Below are 19,431 nucleotides of genomic sequence, written 5' to 3' on the forward strand. Positions count from 1 at the left end.
CCTCCACCACCTCCTCCTCCTCCTCCTCCTCCTCCACCTCCACACCGGGAAAACCTCTCGACTCTTCCCGGGAGGCCTGCCACTGCGCTCGCTGCAGAAATTCCAAAATCAGACTCCATAGTTATAAAAACGAAAGAAAATACGGTACTAAATCTTTGCGTTGCGCATACTTTTTTTTGCGCACGCCTTACAGACGGACATCGGCCCGGCGGTGCGTTTGGACTCACCTCCTCTCAAGTGGTACAGTCCCGTTAGTCGTCCTGTTTACCGCCGCAGTTAGCGGACAAGCGCAAGCACCAACATGCGGATAAACCGCACTTTACCGTAACACGGACTGGAGAATGAACTTTTACCGGCTGGCTCTTTTCCTGGGAGCGTCCGGTAAGTCTCGTTTCCTTCCCTTAAACACGTCTCCTTCACTAAAACGTGTCATCCAGTCGACGGCCGCGCAACAGGTTGCTGGTTGCGTTGACGCGTTGCTTCTCGCCGTGTTTCTGTGCAGGCTGCACGAGACTCGGCCAAGAGCTTATTGTAATGTTTCAGACTTTAACGAGACGAATGCTCCATGTTTCAGGTGTTCAGGGTCGTCTTTTAACCTTTTAGTTTGTGTGACGACCTTTATACTTGTTGGATTAATAGCGTCTGGTATTGATTTTTGTTCCAACCTGTGCCAGTTTACTCTAGAAAGGCATCGTTGTAGCTATATTGTGAGGAATGTGGTTTAATAGTCAAACTATACTTTAAAGGTGCAATTATAACATAATTATAACTTATAATTATAAGTAAAGCAGCAACGATGACTCGATCCATCGACTGAACAAGTATTAGAAACTATTCTGATTACAAGTCAACAAGTCAAACATCTCCAGGTCTAATGTCCTCAAATATGTTGATTTAAATGCATTTATTCATCATTTATGACCATAAACTTTGTGTTTTCTGTTGATCAAATTAAACAAGGGGAAATAAATAAAAACTGGCAGTTTTTTAAAACTGTTTTCTGACATGTTATAGACAATTAAGTGTAATCAATGAATCAAGAGTAATGATTGACAGATTACTTAGAATCTTAATTTTAAAAAGGCATTAGTTACAATACTTTTGTACCAATTTAGGGACCAAAAAGTGCACATAAGGTCTCAAGAGGGCTAGAAAGAAGCCTGACAGATTACTCACTTCACTTGTCACATATTTTATGAGAGTTATGAGTGTAAAAATCGCTTTTAAATCCTAAATCGAAATGGGAGACCATACTCAGTCTTATCAGTGTTTCTTTGTTGCGTCTAATGAGTCAATGTGAAGGAATGCACGACGCAGTGAAGGCAGGAAATGTGACAGCTCTGGAGAGGAAGAGCCTGGCTGTGTTCAGGAAACACGCAGAGGCAGGAGCTCTGACCTGCAGGACATGTGTGACCACACATTGTCACGTGGAGGTGATGCCTTCAGTGTGTGTGCAGGTGGAGGAGGAGACTGCCACCTGTTCATTAGCCGACAGAGAGTCACACCTGGGGAGAAACCTCGTGAGAACAATCATTTACACAACATCCTCTCTGTGCAGAGTAACGGTTTGGTTTAAATCCGGAGCAGCTGATTGGTCTGTTCACACCCAGCTGGAGGAGGCCAGATGCTCTCATTGGTTGGGAGTCTGTCACCTCCTCCCCCTCTCCTCAAGTGGGACGGAAAGGAGGGGGCAGCTTAGCCCTGAACAATGGACTGGACCATGAAAAAAAGGAAACAAAGAGAAGACCAGAGCTCTCTCGTGGGAGGAACTCAGGGGCTTGGTCCCCCCTCCTCTTGTTCTCTTATCCTGTTAAAATAACTGGCTCATCACTGTACTTGGAAAAATTCAGATTAGTTTTCTCATCATGGGAAAAGAAACACCAAGATGCTCATCTGACCCGACTCACTTGATCAATAATGCCCCCTAATTTCCCGAGGAGCATATTGTTTGAAACGTGAGCTGATGCAATATAATAATTGTCAACCATTATTAATAATAAACCTTTATTAGTTTTCACTAAACAACTAAACACGACACCTGAAGCCGTCCCCTTGGGCACTTTCCCCTACTTATAAAGACTAAACATAATTCATTGAAATGAATTGAAAATAACTCTTTTAGTTGCAGTCGTAATGCTGGCCTGGGTATAAGCAGTCTTGGGTTCATGTAAGAAAGAAAGTATAGGAAAGGCGTCCATTCTAGATGAATGATAAATAAAGACTTAAGGGGAGAGTCAGGATTGTGGACTTGTTTTGTTTTGATTTCCTGTCTTTCTGGGAAATGTTTAGGGAGTTCCTGCCCCACCTAGAGCTAATACGATGAGCAAAAAGCACCCACGAGTGTCCGACCTCTCCATCCCCTCCCTCTGTGATCACAGCCCCCTGCCTCTCCAAAGGCTTCCCCAGCCCCCACACACACACACTGGAATGTAACCCTCCTGACCCCGGTACCGAGCAGCAGAGCCTAATCTCGGTTCCTGTCTCTTCTCCTGTTTTAATATGACGCTCAATCCCTCCCAGGTGCAGGGAGTCCTCCACACGGGCCCAGAAGAGGCACCGCTGCTTCTCCTGTAATGTCAAGATGCCATCTGCATCCTCTTCCTGTCTTTATACTTGTGTTTGTCTCAAATGTAGTTTGAAACAACAGTGCCTAAATAAGTTGATGGAGCTGAAAATGATTAGTTGATTCATGAATTACTATTTCAATTTAATGCAAACATCCCAAATTCCTGCTTCTAAATAGTGAAGATGCTATTCCTGCTCTTATTTGATAGAAAACTGAATATATTAAGCTTTTAAACTTTTTTTGGACACCTTTAAGATTTTATGACACAAAGCCCCTTTCTGACCTTCTATAGACCATTAATTTAACTTTTATGAATAATTGTAATAGCACAATTCAACATCACCCCAGTTCAATCAACAAGAGAAGAGCATAACCTCACAACCTCCGTGATGTATTGCTGTTGTTGTGCGCATTTGTTAATCAGGGTTGAAATCACGAATCTTATTAATTGAAGTAATTAAGATGTCTTTCTTTACCTTTTCTATCTCTGTTAAATAAATGTGTTTCAGACTGTTGGTTGGACATATACAGTATGTATGATGTCACCTTGGATCTAAAGGGAATTCTATTTTCTATAAATGTTTTCCACAATTGTCTATCCATACAATGAATGAATTAATCCAAATGATAATTTAGATATCAATCAAACTTTTATTACAGACTCAAGGTCCAGATAGTACAAAACATTAAAATATAATAAAATACACACAAAATCACAAGTAAAAAACAAACAAAGAACACATGCTTTATAAATAAACAGCTGTACCAGTGTCTCCACAGCTGGGACTGGTAGCGTGGAGTGCTGAATTTTATATTTAATAAAAACATGATGATCTCATTTTCAGAGTCATCAACCCGGCAGATAAACTTGTACATTAGATTTCTTAAAACCGCTTTGAATGTCTTGACTCCTGCAGCCACAAACATCTCATTTGCACTAGTCCACCTCGGTCTCTTCAACAGTATCCTCATGGCATCATTGTAGGCCACTTACAGTCTCCTTAGGCTTGCTTTTTTGTAGTTTATATATTGTTGATAGTTGAAAGTTCCCCTCTCATGGTCATGCTGGGGTAGATACTCCTCTCTGGGTTATGAATGAGTGAATAAACTTGGTGAAGGTGCCTGGTGTGAACCTGGTATTTCTCAATGCGGATGAATCCTGTGTTTAAACTTTACTCCACGCATCTTTGAACCATATTTGCACGACTTTCTGAATATTGTGTCTCCAGGAGACCTATTTGTCTCAACCACAGAACTTATCCCCATCCCCCTTTCTCCCTTCTCTGTTCTCTCGTCAGTGTGTGCGTGCGATGGCGTGCACGTCACAGTGCGGGAGAAGCAGCGGTTTGCGATGCTCTTCCAGTCCGTCGTCCTCCCGTGTCAGTACCAAACCGCCTCCACCCAGGCCCCGGTGGTGCAGTGGTGGTACAAGTCCTACTGCCGAGACCGCACACGGGAGTCCTTCACCCTGCCCGAGAGTCTGGGGGTCCAGGCCTCAGAGCTAGGCGCCACGTCCCACCTGGAGTGCTCCGACAGCAGCCGCACGGTCCGGGTGGTGGCCTCGGCGCAGGGACCCTCCATGACGCTGGCGGAGCACTACAAAGGAAGAGACATCGCCATCGTCAACAGTAATTACATTACATCACATCACGTGTCATTTAGCAGACGCTTTTATCCAAGGCGACTTATAATAAGTGAATTCACCCACGAGTACAAACTCAGAACAACAAGAAACAAGAAAGTAACATTTCTTCTAGAAAGCCAAACTACAAAAATACCACAAGTAATAACATAAGTAATACCATAAGTAATACCATAAGTAATACTATAAGTAATACTATAAGTAATACTATAAGTAATATCATAAGTAATACCATAAGTAATACTATAAGTAATACTATAAGTAATACTATAAGTAATATCATAAGTAATAACATAAGTAATACTATAAGTAATACTATAAGTAATATCATAAGTAATACTATAAGTAATACTATAAGTAATAACATAAGTAATACTATAAGTAATACTATAAGTAATACCATAAGTAATACCATAAGTAATACCATAAGTAATACTATAAGTAATACCATAAGTAATACTATAAGTAATACTATAAGTACTACCATAAGTAATACTATAAGAAATATCATAAGTACTACCATAAGTAATACTATAAGAAATATCATAAGTAATACCATAAGTAATAACATAAGTAATACCACAAGTGCCATTCAAGTGTCTCTAAAGTGCTAATCTGTTTTTATTTAAGGTATAGTCAGAAAGTAATGTCGTCTTTCTTATATTAAAGTCATGAATTGAGGAAACAAGCGTTGCTGCAGCTGTTTCATGACTGCTCTCAGGAGTCAGAGCTGACTGTGCGTTGTGTTTCCTGTTCTCTAAATATACCTCTTTTGTCTCTGTCTAACAATCGCGTACACACACACACACACACACACACACACACACACACACACACACACACACACACACACACACACACACACACACACACACACACACACACACACACACACAAAGGATCATGACCTCCTGCACTGCTATTCATGTATGACTCCTTGTAAAACCTCCGGCCTTATCAAGACAAAACACCCGTCTTCTATCCAGATGCATCAATGGGACACACTAACATTCAACAATGCCCCCCTGTCAATTTCATCTACGCTGATGATTATTCTGTGTAAAATTGTATTTTCCTTGTTTTTCATAGAAACGCTATGTGTTTAGTTTGGTCTTGTCTTCACATAACACACACAACTAGAAGCTTCAATATATGTGGACTGATTTTAAATGTCAAGTTACAGTGTGTATTCAAACCTCAATGCTTTTGGTTCTGATCAGAAAGAGTTCATATCACGGAGTATTGAAGTTTGTCTGTCATCAAACCTCTGGCCAGATTAGTCATCTTTCCTAATTACTCTTTGATCTGTCGTTTCTATTTTAAATCAAAGGCATTTCCACTTTTTTACTATAATCATATCAACACTTGAGACATTTGGTTTCTTTTGAATATGATGAAAAGAGTTAAATAGAAAAAAACATGTTAATACTTTTGTTACAGGTACTTGAACAGTAGAAGCGCTCGTATTGAACAATATTGACACGTAACCCATCATTCATACACCAAAGGTTTCAATGTGGTCTGCACCCAAAAGCTGTTTAACAGCGTTATTAAAATCGGTTTGTTTTCAACGTAAAAATCTATTTTGATTCACGACTCCAGCGATTAAACACGGACCTGCTTAGCGTGACCTGACCTCTCTCTTCTTGCTGCACATTTAACCTTGTTCCCGCTCTCTGTGCAGAAGCAGACCTGCGCATCGGGGAGCTGCAGTGGGGGGACAGCGGAGTGTACTTCTGCAAAGTCGTCATTGCTGATGATCTGGAGGGGAAGAATGAGGCCCAGCTGGAGTTACTGGTGCTCGGTATGACTACACTTTATTGTCAATGGAAGTTTAGGGACATAAGGACTCAGAGTGGGATCATGGTGGACTGGGAGTTTTCTTTCAATGTGTGGTTCCATAATAAGCTCAGTAAAGTGTTGTTCCGTATACGTTCTCAAAGTGCAGTACTTGAGTAAATGTAGTACTCTCCACCTCTGGTATTGTGTACTGAACTGTCCTTCAGGTCCATTTGAAGTCAGTTACACTGCAGGGTGATATGTTCGGCTGTTTGTGTGTTGATCATATTAGATTTGTATTCAGTTGCTAACACCAAGTAATGAACAGTTTCGGTGCTAAATGTCCGATATTCACTACTTTCTATCAATGAAAGTGAAGTGGCTCGTCCACAGCGCTCCACGGGGAAACCCGTGGAGACCATTGTTGCCAAAGCCACCCCTTCAGCTGTTACCATGGCACCGGGCTTCTACAGAGGAGACCGAGCATGCTGAGGGTCGCCGCTGGTGCCGACATGAAGAGAGAGATATAGAAAAGGGGAATAAACACGAACAACAGTTACCCAAAAATGATTCTCCTCCTTTACTTTTGGCTAACCCTGATGCTTCTTGCCGTATTAAAGTCTGCTTATTCATACGGCCCTCCTCCACAGAGCATTAATCTGATTATAATCAGCTCAGAGGAGAGAATAGGGCAGGTTAAACATGTGACAATAACAAGACTGCACTGGGTTTTGGTTTTGCCATGAGGATACTGGAGTTACAAAGTGTGTAAAACCACTTCAGTGGCAGATTAGCAAGTTTTCAGATCTCACACACAACCAATTATATACACCAAGATGTAGAGCAATAGTTTTTCCATTTTGGGAAATTTGCTTTTTCGCTTTGTTGCAGAGAATCAGAGGAGGAGATTAATACTACTTTATATCTGTCTGTAGCAGGTTAGCTTAGTTTAGTCTGGTAATAAAGGGCTAGCTCAACGCTGTTTTGAAATAACAGAATACTAGCTTTCTACTACTTCTAAAACTTGACACCTTATATCTTGTTTGTTAACTGCACACAACCTGCCAACCACAAATTCATAATGTTAAACGTGTACTTCTGTACGCAGTAAACAAAAAAATATATATTGTGTAAGCTAGTGGTTGCCCCCTTTTTCCAGTTCTTATGCTAAGCTAAGCTAACGAGCTTCTGGGTCCAGCTCCATCTATCTCCTGTGCAGACATGTCAGTCACTAAACTCTCAGCGAGCAAGCACATCAGCAATTTTCTCAAATGCCAAAACAATAAGCAACACGTTGTGATTCTTCTCCCACCATCTCCCTAACCTCTCTTTTAGGTTTTTCTTCTTGATTAATTTTTTCTCTCTCCTCGCTCTCCCTTTTTTCTCGCAAGTTCCTCTCACGTGCTCCTCCATTACTCCTTCCTGCATCTCTCACTGCCTCGCAACCTCTCAGGGCTGCATAGCTGCTCAGCTCTCTCAGGTTACTCAGTGTTACTGAGCTTCATGGTATGTCGATGAATGTGCCAGGGAACCAAGATTACTTTTTTTATCAGGCGGAAAGGTTACGCTGTTTTTTTTTTCTTCCCCCATAGTAACAGCCAGCTCAGCACACTCTGGTGCCAGTGGGTGTTTAGTCTATCCCTGCAGTCAGACAGTGACATGGCCTTTAATTATAGTCCTTTGACACCTCACGGTCTACACATGCTGTACTACAAACATTGAACACCTGCAGGTGTGTCTCGGTGCCAGCACACCTGTCGCAGACCCTTTATTATTCTCCATTTTGTTTTCTAACTGCCTGGAATGTTTCTCTTTATCTTGGATGTAAAGCACAGAAGAGATATTGTGTCACAACCGTACACCTTACGTGACCTATTTTGATGGGCTGCCTCACATGCTAAATTGTTGTCCAAGAATGTGCCCTAGTTTCCAAAAAAAACTTTTTGTACTCACACACTGCCTGTTATGGCACCTCTCAGCATGTGTGTGTGTGTGTGTGTGTGTGTGTGTGTGTGTGTGTGTGTGTGTGTGTGTGTGTGTGTGTGTGTGTGTGTGTGTGTGTGTGTGTGTGTGTGTGTGTGTGTGTGTGTGTGTGTGTAGGTGTGTGTGTGTGTGTGTGGATTAAGCTGTGAGCAGTTTTAACTCCATTAGAGAGGCTCATGCGTGCTGTGCACCTCGATACAGAAACGTAGCACCGCTGGCCTCTTGCTAAAATTAGATTCAAAGTAAAGTGCATTTTTAACTCTGAACTATGACTTACATGACTTATGTTCATGTTTAGTATTTTTATTTTTAAACCCTATATCAGTGTGATCCACGTGATGACAAGACTCCAGTCGTGCTGCTCTGTGAGGCTGCACTTAGACAAAACTCTAATGTTAGCATGCTAACATGCTCGCGGTGACAACAGGAGGATTTTTAAGCATATTTTATGTTTAGCATGTTCACCTAAACACAAAGTACAGCTGAGGCCTATGCATGTCTTTGGTTAAACTTTAGCGGGTATTTGGTCATGAATCAAACGTTGAGCAAATTAAAATGTAGACCTGATGGCACTGGATAATAAATTAAGGTATTATGATTCATCTTTAGGGAGGTGTGAATGTGTGTACCAAATTTCATAGCAGAGCATTCAAGGATTTTTTTTTACATTTGACATTTGTGCCGCAGTTCAGCTCCACACCCTCCTCCCTCTAATTTCTAGTCACTCCCACCTCGTTAGTCTAACTCCCTTCACCTGTTCACTCACCTGCCTCTGATCACCAATCAAGTCAGTACTTAGGTCCCCTCACGTGGCCTCTGCCCAGTGTTGCCAGGTCTGCGGTTTCCCCGCGGAATTGGGCTACTTTTGAAGTGTTGCCGCGGGTTGAATTTTTTGTCCGCTGGTTCGGGTAGACCTATTTTGCATGCAAATTACATGAATATCTTTAAATAAAAATCCATATTTTAAATGAAATAATTTATTTATACCCAAATCCTACCAAAACTGACTCCAGATCAGCACGTACACATATGGACATGGACTTTAAAAGCAGTGTATATGGTTTGCCACGGGCATATTGTGAGTTCTGATATTGGGCTGGTTTTATTGGCCATTGGGCTGGTTTTGTCACACAGACCTGGCAACCCTGCCTCTGCCAGATTGTCTTGTGTTTTTCTGACCAAGCCCCCCAGCGATCTCTACTGAGTTCCCCTGTTGCTGCCTGTTTGGTTCCTGCCGGTACTCCAGTAAAGGATTATTATGTGTTACCTCTGTCTCGTGAGTCGTGCTTTGGGTCCCTGGTTATCGCCCTGTGACAGTTTGGTGCTTGATGAAAAGTCATTGGGCTTCAGTGTCTGGGAACTATGAATGTCTCGACTGAATTTCATGGTAATATATCCAATAGCTGAGAGTTCAGTCGGGACCAAAATGGCAGACCAATCAACACCACCATCATTTAAACTGCTCGCATGGCCAATTAATCTCCTCATCTCAGTGTGTAAGAAGTCATTTATGTCAAAGGTTTTGTCCCTTCAGTTCTTGAACTAGTTAATGAACATTCAGCATCCACTCTGCTGACCTTTTAACTCTTGCTTTCTGCTTCCTCTGCCGGCCTTCACCTGTGCTCTCCCTCTCTCTGCAGGCAGGACAGGTCCGCAGGACGATATCCTACCTGAGTTTGATGTGGAGATTATGCCAGGTACGGCACCTCATCTGCGCTGTCGTCTCACTTCCTGTCATCTTCTAGCTTTGCCTCCTGCTTCCTCACGTTTAATTCTCGCCGGCCAATCAAAACTCTCTATTACTAACAAAATTATTGAGCCCATGTTTAGGAATCAAATTCAGGAAAACGTACAGAAAGTCTTTTCTAACCCGACCGGAAACGACAAAGGGTCAGTTATTGAAGCTACCTAAAGATCCTACACTCACAGTTTTTATCTTTTTATCTCTAGTGAGATTTAAATTCCTCAGCGAGGGTTTTTGAGGGGCTTTGACTTTGGGGCACACCCTGAAGGAAGTGTGTTGTTAGTGTCTGGATACTTTAGAGATGAGATGATGGATAAGAGTCAATCACAGTTCCCTTGAGTTTTCCTGAAGTGTCCTTTTCTTTTTACATGCTCTGTGGTCTCGTTGAAGGGATGACATCATCAACATGGCTTACCACTTGGTTATGATTTTTGTAGCTTTTAACATTGTTTCGACCGATTCATATTGTAATCGCTTAAATATTTGATGAGATCTGAACGGAAGGAGTTTGCTATGACAATGGGCAAGAAAGTTGGTGGCAGATCATCCAAACAAGAAGTGAGGGCACCCACACATGTCTGTAATAACTTTTCATTGCAACTTTGGTTATTACGGCAAGTCAAACCAAAGTAGAACCGAGTAATTGATCTGTAAACTGGGAATTTCCACTGAGAAGGTTTTGGGTAATGATCTTACCGTTTGCCTTTTTTTCACTTCTAAATTATTATTAGGGTCCTCGGGACGACTTTGTTGTAGGAACCCATTGTTTTTCATAAAGATTATTAGTGTATGTAGGATGCATTAAACACTATTTCCGGAAACGGTGATAATATAGCCTTCCACATTTATGCCAAAAAAGTAGCAGGACACTGCAGGGAATCGAACCCCATCCCAGTAAACCAGGAGTACCATTACCAGTGCCTTGGCTTTTTGAGGCTATATGGGAGGTAAAGCAAAACCTGCATTAGCAACAGCATATGAGTGGGAGTTCTCAATGAGGACATAAGAGTAATATATTTTTCTTTCAAAGTCTGATGAATATTAGTGCACTTTTTAAGAAGTTCTATATACGTCAATTTTCTGGACCGTCCACGTTTTGCTTTAATGCTGTTGTAATGCAGGAAACGAAAGGAGGACATGCCAAACCTTGATTTATTAGTTTCTGATTCTCTGACTGCTCGTATTTCTTGCATTACCTGTCACCTGTCGTATCCAGTTTCAAAAGGGTCTGTCAGATACATGTGCCGGTGGAACATAAAAAGTTAAAGCTACTGTGAGGAACTTTGAACTGGTTATGAAACTCTATATGACCTTCATAAGTAAACAAGACCACAGCGAGAAGATTCTCTATTTGGATTGGATTCAATTTATTGTCATTGCACAGAGTACAGGTACAGAGGCAACGAAATGTAAAGAAAGGACGAAAGATTACAGCATAACATGAGGGGCGAGAGGAGAGAAAAACAACTCCTATGCCCCTAGAGGAGTACAGTCTGGGAGCAGGAAAAAAAAACACCTTAGCACATAAGCACATACATTTTAAACATGACTTGCAACAGGGAGGGGGTGGGGGATGGAGGTAAGCCAAAGAAAAACTATATCTGTATAGTTATTCTTAATGCTAATTCTTGTGATCGGTGCAAAGCGAGCCGGATTCCACGCAGTCCGATCTGCAGTTGGAGCTCCGGCAGAGCTTCACCGCGAGCCAACCACGCTGCTGGAGACCCGGGCCGGATTGCTCAGCCCACAAAGGGGGAAACAAGAACCAGGACTGAACGGGGCACACAGTCAGGCCTTGCTGCAGTAAAAAGAGAGACACTACCACTTTTGTCCTTAGGGACCGCCAAACTAACGCAAGAGGAACGTTTCCTCATTGTAGCTTCAACTACAGAGGGAGCAGAACATACGACGAAGGAAGATCCAGGGCATGAGGACGGATCGATTTTGAGCAAATTTATCATTCAGATAATCTGTGTAAAACCTTTAAACTGAATCCTACCACGTGTCACACAAATGGAAGTAATAATGCGTGTCTTATATTCCAGAGTGGGTGTTTGTGGGAGCTGTCGGCCTGGGCAGTGTCTTGTTCCTGTTATTGTTGGGGATCTGCTGGTGCCAGTGTTGTCCTCACTCCTGCTGCTGCTACGTCAGCTGCTGCTGCTGCCCAGACACCTGCTGCTGTCCACGGCGCTGTGAGGAACACCGACGGTCTTTATACTGCCACAACTTCCACATGCCGGACAGCACTCACTCATGGTTTGGTTGTCCTCCTGCGCAGTGTACGAGGCAGGGAAGATGGCGAAGAGTGGACTGCCTGCTCAGGTTCCTGTGTATCCCTACTACATTCCTGGTGTTCCTACTGTTGTTCCTCTTGCCCCGTCGTCCCACGCGGACACAAAGATCGCCTCCATTCCCTCAGTGGAGAATAACCTGGTTGGAGGTGAGTACTGATAAGCTGAACAGATACTCTGTCTTATTTCCTTTCAGAAACACTGACTTGACTCACCCTCATTTCATCTATCACCCCTCATCCTCTAGTCTGTCTCTAACCTCGGTAGGAAATACAGAAACGATTTTCTACCGTGTGCGTGTTTGCTATTTAAATGCCGTCTTAACTTGTTTGAGTTAGTTTGTCCTGTGTAAGAAGGTGCATGCCTCTCTGTGGGTCCCTGTGTGTGTGTCCACAGCCCGCACTGGTTATCGACTGAAAGCCAGTCCAGACCAGGACTCAATGAAAGTTCTGTACTACATTGAGAAGGAGCTGGCTCAGTTTCCCTCTGCCAAGATGGCTGCATTTAAACGTAAGCCTGTGCAGTCTAGGCCTGTGTGTCATGTGTGTGGCTGTGTGGCAGTGTTCATGTGTTTGTGTTTCATGTGCATGGTTTGATTACCATCAGTACTTTCGTTTCATAACTTCTAACTGTCCTTGCTTGAAAGAGGGGGAAAAAACGTTTCCCCCCCCCATTTATTTGAAACATTGGACTTTCCCGCCAAAACATACAGCATTTAAGGGATAGCCTCCGTCCACAGATGACGAGTGTATACATAGTCTCACGGTGCACATCCTCATATTTCCCATCCGTAGTTGATTAAGTTGTCAGGACATCTCAGTGTAATTAAAGTGATTATGCCACAGCCACTTACAAAAGAAAACATTAAAGTGACATTGAAGTTGGTTAGAAATCAGTTTAACTCATTTTCTTTTTTATTACTTCACCATTGAGACTTAACTGAAGTGCTTTGTCTTGCACATGTTAAAAGCATAAACAGATCTTAATAGAAATGTAAAATCAAGTCAAAACTCATGGATTTCCTAGAACAGCTTGGCACTGTAATATTTAGTAGAAGTTACTGAAACATGAGTAAACTAGAATGGGCACTTCGAGAGATACGCCTGCATATATACAAGATTGGGCATTGAATTGAACATTTTTTTGGCATGTTGCATGCCAATTGGATATAAATGTATCGTGCTATGGTAAAAAAAAAAAATGTTGACTTCCACCTTGACCCCCTTTGATTGATCCCAAAATAAAATATATAATCAAATGGTCTATAATAACCAATCATCCAATCAAATTCCACAATTTGATTCAGAGATTGACCTGTTCATGACCTTTTTGACCTTGACTGACCCATCGATCCCAAAATCTAATAATCTGGGTCCCGGATAATAACAAAATCATCACCAAATTTCATTCAATCCGGTTCAATACTTTTTGAGTTTTAGATAAATAAATAACAACAAATAATAAATAAATAAATACACTGCGATCAAAACATAACCTTCCGGCATTTTCAATGCGAAGGTAATAAAACACTCGTTCAGGACTGTTTCGCGGTGGATTACACATTTGGTGCTGTTCATGACGGGAGGACATCGTATGTGGGATTGACTCAATGTCAACTTTATGTATCTATTGGAGAAACATTGATTGAATGATGAGGTCATTTGAGGTCTTCGACATTGAGAAATATTGAGATATAAGTTACATTAGGCTTTGGCTACACATGCAAAGTTGTTGGCGGTTTTAGTCCTTGCATAGGGTTGGTTTAAAATATAGGGGGCCAAAAATAATATCACCAGACTTGTCATTTAACTTGTTTGTGATGAGTCTGAGGTGGCACCTGAGAAACGTCTGCACTCAATAATCTGCACTCAGCTATAATCAGTGCTCATGATTATATAGTCATATACTCATCTATTATGCTCTTACACCAAACTCCTACACAGTACTTCCAACAGACCACATCTTGCGCTGAAAATCTCCATTCCATAATCTCCACAGCCGTAGCTGTGTATTCCAGTGGCCGGTTACACACCAATGTTTTCCAAATGAAATGCATGATGGAAATAGCAAACGGCGCTCCACTGATGTGTCTGTGCCAACAGCCGTGAGCCTCTCTGAGCTGAGCTCTCTGCACGACGGAGGCAACGCCGACTTCAGACACACCTATCAGACGGTGCAGATGAAGGCGCTCCCGCCCATCGCGGACCTCGACGAACAGTCAGTGCGGAGAGCAGCTCCGCCTGCACAGAGTCGAAGGGCCAGACGGGTCAGACGCAACCACTCGGACGACGAGCTGGACAGAAGGTATGATCACGGTGTTATTTAGTGCACGCTCGCATCTATGTGTTGAGAGGTTAAAGGTCACCACTATGGGTGAACTGCTTTGCTGACAGGTCAAGTGCCCGGTACGTGGGATCTTTCCATGTAAACCGCATCTCGCTCCAATGTCTGGCATTACATAGAGATGTTACGGGCATGTATTGGCTTCACCTCCTTCCACACCAACCTCCTATCCCCAACACTGCTCACCTTTTTAAAGCTGCTTTTAATGTTTGAGTTTATGACCCTACATTTGTGTTTTAGATTTCAAGGTAACGCATCAGAGTGTCTCGGTTTTGGTACAAGCTCTGAGAGGGATCCTCCTCTGTTGCTCTCCTGAAGGTTTCTTCCCTTTTCCCCCCCCTGAAGGGTTATTTGGGAGTTTTTCCTGGTCCGATGTGAGGTTTTGGGGCAGGGATGTCTATGTGTACAGATTGTAAAGCACTCTGAGACAAATTTGTAATTTGTGAAATTGGGCTATACAAATAAACTGAATTGAATTGAATTGAATTGTCTGCTCCTCCTGGCTGCAGGTGGAACCCGCACTCCGAGCACCTGCAGAGGAAGATGTTGGGCAGAAGAGGGCGCACTGGCTCCCTGGACGAGTTGGAGGATTTCGCCGAGTCTTACGGCTCCCGAGGCCGCCGCGCCGAGCCTCCGGACCGGGTCTACGAGCGGGATTACAGCCCTCCCAGGCGTTTGTACAGAGATGAGGAGGACGACTGCGTCCGCCGTAGCCCCTCCCCTTTACCGCACAAGAGGAGGGACACATGGGACAGCGATCGTCCCTGTCGAGCGCCCCAAGGCAAAGGATACGACGACACCTTCCTCAGCAGTGTGTTGGACAGCAAGACGAGGGGCCGGGGGAGGGACAGAGGGGCTTGTCGACCGGACGAGGACAGTGACACTCCCTCTAAAGGCAGCTCCAGGGGCAAGGCCGGCGGTAGTTACTACAGCCGGTCGCCTAGCAACCGTCCGGAGGAGGAGGACCCTTTGCCTCCGTACTCTGAGCGGGAGCGGGAGGCGGAGCGGGAGGCGGAGCGGTACCGCAGGGCCGACCCGACGACGGACCGGTACCGCACTGCAGAGCCTCCCAGATCAGAGCAATACAGGACCAGTGAGCCCGCCATGAGGCCTTTCAGCTACACCCGCCCCCACCAGGGAACGCAGCACACACTACAACCGGGGGCCCGAGAGGAGAGGGACAGGAGCCGGAACCTGGTGAGTTACTTGTAGCAGGAGCAAGGACTTCCCTCCTCCTCAGGAAAGAGCCTCTAAACCCTGTGAATAGTTCCCCCATAAGTCTGTGTATTCTGTGTTTTTACTGATTACAAATCCAATGAAAAGTCCAAAAACAAATAATTGATTAGGTTGTGTCTGTGTAGCCAAAGACGGACGTAGCTTGGAAGCTAGCAGGTGTCTCCCATCAGTCTGTTTGTGGGTTGACCTGCATGTTCACAGATCATGTTTGTTTTGGATCAGGCATGATGTCTCTCAATCTGTCCTCCCAAAACACAAACAGGCTACACGCCAATACTACGGGAGAGAATCCCGGTCATTAAAAGTGTCGTTGGTGAAAACTACAGTGATCTGCTGTTTTAAGAGTTTTACTAAATCAACTAGAATGGGCACTCGGTAGAGTGCATACCTTCGCATATCACAAGATTTGGCATTGAATTATGAACATTTTGGCATTAGTTGCATGCCAATTGGATAAAAATTGACCGCACTATGGTAAAAAGAAGATTTGGAACTTTTCATGACCTTGACCTTTGACCCGATCGATCCCAAAATCTAATCAAATGGTCCCCGTATAATAACAAATCATATCACCAAATTTCATGCGATTCGGTTTAATAATTTTTTAGTTATGCGAGTAACACGCATACAAATAAATAAATAAATACACGGCGATCAAAACATAACCTTCCGCATTTTCAATGCGAAGGTAACTGAGATGTCGAGGTGACTTAAGGGTTTACGACTGTAATCAGCTCTTGGTGGATGGATGCCTTTATTTGATAGATAGCGTAGCGGAATCACACATTTCTAGGTTTCATATAGTATTTAGAGGTATTCCTAGATATCATATCCTTTTTTTTCTTTTTCTATCAAGTAAAGGCAATGCATCGCAAATTGACCACCAACTAAATATTTGCGACATTTGAACAAATTGTGTTGGTGCTGAGCAGCACAGAGAGGTCGGGGAAGTCCGACGTTATTGGTTTTGGTCTTTTCATGGGATCTGTTGATGTCAAGAATAAGAATAGAATAACGGCAGCTTTGTATTTAGACATCTAGAAATGTTCGGCAGCATTATGTAATGTCGTCAGATTGTCTCTTGTGCAATGTGCATACACGATTAATGGTCTTAACACTGAATCAAAATCCTTTTAGTTCCCACAGGATTTTGTTTATCTGTGATATCATTTGCAGACATTGACAGAAGACTTGTGATTGCCCTCCATTCAGCGCAGTACAACCATGTCACGCTCGCAACACTCACACTGTCGCACATGCTGACTAACCGGCTTAATAAATATATATTGTTAATAACACACCTGTCTCAGTCTAACATGCTTGAGCTGCATGATCGGCGGCACCGGACTGGAGTCGCCTGGCATGAGTGCAAAGTGTCTAACATCTGGGTGTGTCCCTTTAACAGAGCACTGCACCGAGCAGGGACTCTCTCATAGTGTGACGAGGCTTCCCGGCCTCGACCCGCTCAGCGGTTCTGCCATCAGCCACGTGAAGTCCGGCCCGTCTCACTAGAAATACCTGCGCCCCCAAAAAAGAACGGCAGTCGTGGATCGGGGATGCTGAGGAATAAATGTGCGCTAACTCGGCACGTGATCACTCGCGTGCATAAATAACTGTTTATTGCTTCACGTGTGTTTACTTGTTGAGCTGCGTGACTCCAGTGCCAAGATGTTTTCTTTGCTTTTTTCTATTATCTGCCATTTATTTTTAACTGCAGGATTTATACAGACTTCACACTTAGTCAGTACTCAGGTTCACTTTGTATTTGTGCGTTTGTCTGTTGTTGATATTGGACTGCATGTAAGTACCGTACCTTGAATTTTATTTCACTGCTTAAATACTTTTTCAATAAAGAAAACTCAAAGAAGTCTCCGCTGGTTTAATGAGTTGATGTGAACTATCTGGGCCGGGAGAGGAGATGCATACAGCTGGTACTGCAGCTTATGATGGTTTTTATTATCAATTCAGTTGGTCGATGAACGTCAGAGAATACGGAAAAATGCCCAGAAACATCAACCAAAGCCCAACCGACCGCTTTAAACCAGAAGATATTTGGTTCACGATCACATGTGACGAAGAAAAGCAGCAGCTCATTCTAAACAAGCACATGTGTTGTGAAGGGTCGTTTCATATTTATATATATTTGTAGATCATGTGTTGCTGAACAGAATTATGTGTCTTAACTCTTTTATATTTTCCAAATAAGCCAGAACTCAGGAGAATGGTTTCTTTTATCTTTCAGGAGTGTTAATTCAGTGTTTTGTTTGTGTTAAATTGTTCTCAATACTTCCACAGTTGGTCTGCATGCTTGAGTTTAATTGCATTTCAATTATTTTTATGACATTGATTTTGAAAACAACATGCAGAACATGTTCTGCATCAGAATCTGGTGTTTGAGTGGTTCATGTGTTTTACAATACGAGTGATTAAGTGTGTGCACTGTGCTTCTTATCGACGCTTATCAAACATACACAACTAAATAAACACTCAAGCTTTAATGACAACTACACACAATCGGCACACGATCGAGCAACGGCTGTGTGCAGCTCTACATGTTTACATAACGTATTCAATGTTCATTATTATCCAAACAATTCACATCTACAGAAGAACGACGTGTCGCCACATCGCGTCGGATTATGGCCGTTTTCATCTCGTCCTTTTGCGGTCATTGTGTAGTGGTGTTGTGGTTCTGTGTGGTCATTGTATGGTTCTGTGGTTGTGTTGTGGTTCTGTGTGGTTATTATGTGGTTCTGTGGCTGTGGTGTGGTTCTGTGTGGTCATTGTATGGTTCTGTGTGGTCATTGTATGGTTCTGTGGTTGTGTTGTGGTTCTGTGTAGTCATTGTATCGTTCTGTGTAGTCATTGTATCGTTCTGTGGTTCTGTGTGGTCATTGTATGGTTCTGTGGTTGTGTTGTGGTTCTGTGTGGTCATTGTATGGTTCTGTGGTTGTGTTGTGGTTCTGTAGTTGTGTTGTGGTTCTGTGTAGTCATTGTATCATTCTGTGTGGTCATTGTGTGGTTCTGTGCGGTCGTGTTGTGGTTCTGTTTGTTCCTGTTGTAGTTCTGTGTGGTCGTGTTGTGGTTCTGTGTGGTCATTGTGTGGTTCTGTGTGGCCATTGTGTGGTTCTGTGTGGTCATTGTGTGGTTCTGTGTGGTCATGGGTCGACTATGGGTCAGTGGTTAGCAGGTCCGTCTTTCAATCAGGGGGTTGGAGGTTCAATCCCCGCCCTAGTCGATGTGTCCTTGAGCAAGACACTTAACCCTGAGTGTATCCCTGTAGCTGCGTCTACAGTGTATGAATGTAACGGGATTGTAAGTCGCTTTGGATAAAAGCGTCAGCTAAATGACATGTAATGTAATGTCATTGTGTGGTTCTGTGTGGCTCTTTTTACTCCTTTGATTGACATTCCAATAAGAATCGTTCACTCTTCATACAGAAGCTGAGGCCGGGCCTGGACCCAGTACATCTGGTCAGTAATGATGTCAACAAGCCAACTGTCGCTCTTCTTCTGGCTCTGATGGAGGCGTCCGGGTTGGCGATATAGAAACAAGAACATGTGTAACCCCTTGAAGACACAGCCTGCCAAACACGGCGTCCATGATTTATTTGGACTGGATAGCCACAGGATTTCAAGAGCACTTCAGTCGGCCGAGAGCAGCGCTAGAGCTCGGCCGGGCTTGTTTTGTGTCAACAGCGAAGCTCGCCGGGGTCCACCTCCTGGAGGGGAGACGTAAACACGCCCGAACAAAGAGCTCCAACAAGGAGGCTCGTCCCGAGGAGGGAGCTTTACATTCCGCTGTTTGTCTGCAAACAAATACATTGAAAACCATCAGATGACCTGCT

General features: G+C 43.3%; 1 protein-coding gene across 4 annotated transcripts; it reads left to right on the forward strand.

The window, feature by feature from the left end:
- Positions 1–62: 62 nt before the first annotated feature.
- On the forward strand, positions 63–17,451 carry ildr2 (immunoglobulin-like domain containing receptor 2). Of its 4 annotated transcripts, none has more exons than XM_056434619.1 (10): positions 63–381; positions 3,865–4,194; positions 5,893–6,012; positions 9,611–9,667; positions 11,760–11,906; positions 11,993–12,154; positions 12,402–12,515; positions 14,108–14,309; positions 14,858–15,545; positions 16,722–17,451. In XM_056434619.1, exons 1-10 carry the CDS (start codon positions 342–344, stop codon positions 16,746–16,748), a joined length of 1,887 nt encoding a protein of 628 aa, XP_056290594.1. In that variant the 5' UTR covers positions 63–341; the 3' UTR covers positions 16,749–17,451. The 4 variants fall into 4 exon arrangements, with proteins under 4 accessions (XP_056290594.1, XP_056290585.1, XP_056290610.1 ...); XM_056434610.1 differs by having other exon boundaries at positions 16,990–17,451; XM_056434635.1 differs by lacking the exon at positions 12,402–12,515 and having other exon boundaries at positions 16,990–17,451.
- Positions 17,452–19,431: the final 1,980 nt, after the last annotated feature.

Source organism: Pseudoliparis swirei, chromosome 2 (genome assembly GCF_029220125.1).
Source record: "Pseudoliparis swirei isolate HS2019 ecotype Mariana Trench chromosome 2, NWPU_hadal_v1, whole genome shotgun sequence".
NCBI lineage: Eukaryota > Metazoa > Chordata > Actinopteri > Perciformes > Liparidae > Pseudoliparis > Pseudoliparis swirei.